The following is a 6,000-nucleotide window of genomic DNA, read 5'->3' as shown; positions in this document are numbered from 1 at the left end:
CACGCCCCCTCTCGCCTTTCCTGGGCAAACGCTCCGGGATAATATGTATATATATTGCTGCCCGATAAACGGGCTTTTCAGAGTGCCTGAGTGTTTGGTTTGATTAAAGCAACTCGGATGAATTCCAGCTTTTTGTCGCGTCCATTCTTCCGATCGACGTGGGAGCCCCACCCAGCTCCTTCAATATTACATTTATTCGACATTTATATATATATATGTATTTCATGTTTGTACAACTTCCTCCCATTTGATAGTACACATTTACAATAAACTAAAATATCTCCATGACACTGACAGGTTAATTGTTGCCGTCATTGCGAAGAAGCTTCATTCGAACGTGGAAGTGCGTTCGGTGTCATGAAGGCGAAGTAGGAGGGGACAACAACGGCGGCGTCAGTTACAGGAACTGGGAGGAACTCCGTGTAACCCGTAGACCCGGTTCACAAATCAATCCAAACAAAGTTCATTCGATCTCCGTCCATCTGCTTTGAGCTTCCGTGCGAGGTGTTCGAGTTTGGAGAACGACGTGAAGACGGCAAACCCCAATTGTTGTGAATTACGTTGTTTGGTAATAATCTGTCCCGTACAATTTACCTGTACCTGTATGGCTGTACGTACCCGAGTTTGAGTCCCCTGTCCTCCTCGTTGCCTCCTTTTCCTCGTCCGACGCACTTTGAGCGACACCTTTCCACTCCACCCAAAGTAAAATGGCAGCTGCCGGACTTGGCGACAACATCCTCGATGATTTCTTGTGCTCGGTGTGTTTCGAGGTGTTCAACGAGCCCGTGTCTCTGCCGTGCGGACACACGTTCTGCAAGTCGTGCATCGAAAGCGCCTGGCGAGGCGTGCTGGGCATGTTTCCGTGTCCCAACTGTCGGGCTTGCTTCGTTTCCCGCCCGAATCTGCAGCGAAACGTGGTCATCGCAGCGGCCACGGCGGCGCTCGGTCATTTGAAGATCGTCCCGGACGTCCCTCCGGAGGCTCCCAAGAGGGTCACCTGTGACGGCTGCCTGGACACCAAGACCCCGGCGATCAAGATGTGTCTGAAATGCGAGATGTCGTACTGCGAGGCGCACGTCAAGGCGCACGAGAAGCTCCAGGGGAGACACGTGATGGTGAGCGTGCTGAGCGGTGGTCTCGAGGGTCTCAAGTGCCCCCAGCACGGAGAGTTCTTCACCTTTTACTGCAAGGACGACAAGACCTTCATCTGCACGAGCTGCGCCATGGCGGGCAAGCACGCGAACCACAAGGTCTCTTCGGTGCACGACGCCATGATGGACATGAAGGTGATGTACCTATTTAGTGTCTGTTCAACCACCTTTCGTTTTTCTAATGTTACGTGTGCTCACCTGTACCAGCTGTTTCTGTTACGACGGTCACACGAACGTACTGCGCTCGAAACACGTTACGTCACACTTACGTGCAGGTAAATTATCGGGAGTTCCACGTGGCATGTTCAAAAAGTTACAACACCAGGCTTACCTGACCTTTAATAGGTCAGGTAAGCCTGGTGTTGCCTTCAATGTCATGGTGGCTGCTTTAAAATCTCAGGGTCTTCAGTTTGAGCCCCTGTCGCATCGTTAAATAACATCAGGTGGGTTGACACAGCCTCGGTCATCTCTCGATCGGCAAAATGACTGGGAACAGGGGGCACTGCATCAGCGGCACAGATGCGCAATCAGCAGCCATCGGCTACATAGGAAGTGATGGTGATTTTGCACCCACGTCTCAAACTTTGTTTTAGGTTTTTTTGTACTTCCTGTTCTTCAGATATTGAAAAGGAAACTAAAGTCATATTGTAGTTCAGCGGACGTGGGTGTGATCGCTGGATCGCCAGATGTCCGACATGTCTTGTATGTCCGACATGTCTTGTATGTCCAACACGTCTTGTATGTCCAACACGTCTTGTATGTCCAACACGTCTTGTATGTCCAACACGTCTTGTATGTCCGACACGTCTTGTATGTCCAACACGCCTTGTATGTCCAGCACGTCTTGTACGTCCAACACGCCTTGTACGTCCAACACGTCTTGTATGTCCGACATGTCTTGTATGTCCAACACGTCTTGTATGTCCAACACGTCTTGTATGTCCAGCACGTCTTGTATGTCCAGCACGTCTTGTACGTCCAACACGCCTTGTACGTCCAACACGCCTTGTACGTCCAACACACCTTGTACGTCCAACACACCTTGCACGTCCAATACACCATGTACGTCCAACACGCCTTGTACGTCCAACATGTCTTGTACGTCCAACACGCCTTGTACGTCCGACACGCCTTGTACGTTTGACACCCACCAGGCATTATACGTCTGACATGCCTTGTACGTCCAACACGCCTTGTACGTCCAACATGTCTTGTACGTCCAACACGCCTTGTACGTCCGACACGCCTTGTACGTTTGACACCCACCAGGCATTATACGTCTGACATGCCTTGTACGTCCAACACGTCTTGTACGACACGTCCTTAAATCCCCATACGTCCGACACACGCCTTGTATGTCCGACACGCATTATACGTCTGACACGCCTTGTACGTCCGACACGCATGATACATCTGACACGCCTTGTACGTCCGACACGCATTATCCGTCTGACACGCCTTGTACGTCCGACACGCCTTGTACGTCCGACACGCATTATCCGTCTGACACGCCTTGTACGTCCGACACGCATTATACGTCCGACACGCATTATACGTCTGACACGCCTTGTACGTCCGACACGCATTGTACGTCCGACACGCATTGTACGTCCGACACGCATTGTACGTCCGACACACATTATACGTCTGACACGCCTTGTACGTCCGACACGCATTATACGTCTGACACGCCTTGAACGTCCGACACGCATTATACGTCTGACACGCCTTGTACGTCCGATACGCATTATCCGTCTGACCCGCCTTGTACGTCCGACATGCATTACACGTCCGACACGCCTTGTACGTTTGACACCCACCAGGCATTATACGTCTGACATGCCTTGTACGTCCAACACGTCTTGTACGACACGTCCTTAAATCCCCATACGTCCGACACACGCCTTGTATGTCCGACACGCATTATACGTCTGACACGCCTTGTACGTCCGACACGCATGATACATCTGACACGCCTTGTACGTCCGACACGCATTATACGTCCGACACGCATTATCCGTCCGACACGCCTTGTACGCCCGACACGCATTATACGTCTGACACGCCTTGTACGCCCGACACGCATTATACGTCTGACACGCCTTGTACGTCCGACACGCATTGTACGTCCGACACGCATTGTACGTCCGACACGCATTATACGTCTGACACGCCTTGTACGTCCGACACGCATTATACGTCTGACACGCCTTGAACGTCCGACACGCATTATACGTCTGACACGCCTTGTACGTCCGATACGCATTATCCGTCTGACACGCCTTGAACGTCCGACACGCATTATCCGTCTGACACGCCTTGTACGCCCGACACGCATTATACGTCCGACACGCCTTGTACGTCCGACACGCATTGTACGTTCGACACGCATTGTACGTTCGACACGCATTATACGTCTGACACGCCTTGTACGTCCGACACGCATTATACGTCTGACACACCTTGAACGTCCGACACGCATTATACGTCAGACACGCCTTGTACGTCCGATACGCATTATCCGTCCGACACGCATTATACGTCTGACACGCATTATCCGTCTGACACGCCTTGAACGTCCGACACGCATTATACGTCTGACATGCCTTGTACGTCCGATACGCATTATACGTCTGACACGCCTTGTACGTCCGACACGCCTTGAACGTCCGACACGCATTATACGTCTGACACGCCTTGAACGTCCGACACGCATTATACGTCAGACACGCCTTGTACGTCCGATACGCATTATCCGTCCGACACGCATTATACGTCTGACACGCATTATCCGTCTGACACGCCTTGAACGTCCGACACGCCTTGTACGTCCGACACGCCTTGTACGTCCGACACGCATTATCCGTCTGACACGCCTTGAACGTCCGACACGCATTATACGTCTGACATGCCTTGTACGTCCGATACGCATTATACGTCTGACACGCCTTGTACGTCCGACATGCCTTGAACATCCGACACGCATTATACGTCTGACACGCCTTGAACGTCCGACACGCATTATACGTCTGACACGCCTTGTTCGTCCGACAAGCTTAACCCTCTTTCCGTCATATCTCTTCCCATCTTGTTTTTCCTTTTCTCAACCATTAGACACAGGGCCATAGGGTGGATATCTATTTTTTTTTTTGATTTCATGACCTGAACCTAGGGATTTGGCAAGAAGGGTGTGGGATGAAGCCTTATGACCTCCAAAACATCTTGTTTTTTTTCACAAGCGATATCGTGGTACGTTACCGAGAACCGCTGCCCCAAAACACCAGTATACACCAATTGTATGTTACATTTGAAATACCCATTTACACAGTAAAAAAACAACACAAACTATATGATGTCATGTTCACATTGGTCTTGGCAGCAATATTTATTAATTCAGACCCCCAAAAGTAGTAAAAATGTTGTTTTAACGACTTGGTAAAATAACATGCTGTTGATGCATTTATCAGAAAGTCATGTTTTTGGACCTTAAAACCTGCATAATTTTAAATTTTTGTACAATATTTGTGATTGGTGTTGCTACTACGATCCATGGTGGTTTACCAATGCTATTTTGAAACTGTTAATAGGTCCAATAAGTGTGTAAGGGGTGATATTTTAACCCATCAAAGACAATTACGCGGCGTACAAGCGAACCAGTGCGCATTGACGTCATGATAAACTCGAGATGGGCTAGAGAAGCTCCACCGTCTCAATGTATGAACTCCAGAAGCGAAATGTTGGTTTGGTGTCACTTGCTTCTAAGAATTTGTCAAAGGAGGTTTTGAAGTCTTTGAACTTGTCACTGTTGAGAATGACATGGTAGTTTGGATTTGGGAAAGCTTCAGCTAAATTTGACAAAAGTTCCTTCACTCTACCCGCTTCATGTTCTGGAATAGATTCAAAATATGCATCCAGGAGCATCTGCTGCATCGCGTCTGACATCAGCTTATGGGCTCGAACTGCCCTGTTGTAATGCTTGCCGCTGAACACTCCATTCACAGACCCCACTGCAACAATCTCTGACTCAACCAGGATGTCTTGGAGACCACCTTCTCGAAATCTCTTTCCAATACAGCCAAGAAAGGACATTGCAGTGTGGAATGCCCCAAGTCGAATTACCAGTCTCTTCATGAACTGTGCATTCTTCCATCTAATGAGCTTTGCCTTGCAATAGATGGCTTGGTCAACGACAATGACGACTGCTTCCAACTGTAACTTGTCGGCGATCTGAACACTTCTCTGCAGTATTGTTAGTACCGTATTCATTTCAGTCGGAGTGGCATCAATGACAGGGAGATACCCTATCACGCTCTTTGGTGGAACTTCAACACAAGACAGTAGTTGGTTGAATCCTGTCCAAGATGGCAGAGTCCCGTCAATGTTGTACTTGGTGATGTGGTATGCTAGGTCTATCGTCTTAGGGTGCTGGAGTAATGGGAAGTACGTTGCTCGATCCAATGGAACGCTGGTTGCGAATGGAGCGGGTCCTTCTTTTTTCCCTCCATAATATGTGGCAAGGTTCACTGCAGGTGGCTGCATCGATCTCTCCCGCGTCCTCTTAACTGTAGTGACTGGTGCTGGTTGTACTACTTCATGGGATTGACTTGGTCGCTGTATTATAATCCCATTGGTATTGTGCGTTGTTCCACGCCCAGACAATGTCTCCTCCCCGAAGTCATTATTGTCCCATACGAGTGTGACATGCTTGCCCGCCTGAATGATTGATGGAAGAGCATCCTCTCCACGATGTAGTTTTTGGTTAGCCAGTGCAGTGTCATGATTTAAGACGACAGAGTTTGAGACGCAGTAACCAAACCCGTTCAGTAGGCTGATTAATTGGGCTGAACCT

General features: G+C 49.2%; 1 protein-coding gene across 1 annotated transcript in view; it reads left to right on the top strand.

Moving 5' to 3' along the window:
* Nucleotides 1-313: 313 nt before the first annotated feature.
* The window catches only part of LOC137421508 (E3 ubiquitin-protein ligase TRIM7), a 30,427-nt gene continuing 24,740 nt past the window's right edge, over nucleotides 314-6,000 (top strand). The window contains exon 1 of the mRNA XM_068107633.2: nucleotides 314-1,286. Within this exon, the coding sequence (XP_067963734.2) occupies nucleotides 708-1,286 (579 nt within the window). The 5' untranslated portion in view covers nucleotides 314-707. The remainder of the gene's footprint in view (nucleotides 1,287-6,000) is intronic.

Source organism: Myxine glutinosa, chromosome 2 (assembly GCF_964187855.1).
Source record: "Myxine glutinosa chromosome 2, kmMyxGlut1.1, whole genome shotgun sequence".
Classification (NCBI taxonomy): Eukaryota; Metazoa; Chordata; class Myxini; order Myxiniformes; family Myxinidae; genus Myxine; species Myxine glutinosa.
Note: the sequence above shows the minus strand (reverse complement) of the source record. Positions and strands in the feature narration are given on the sequence as shown.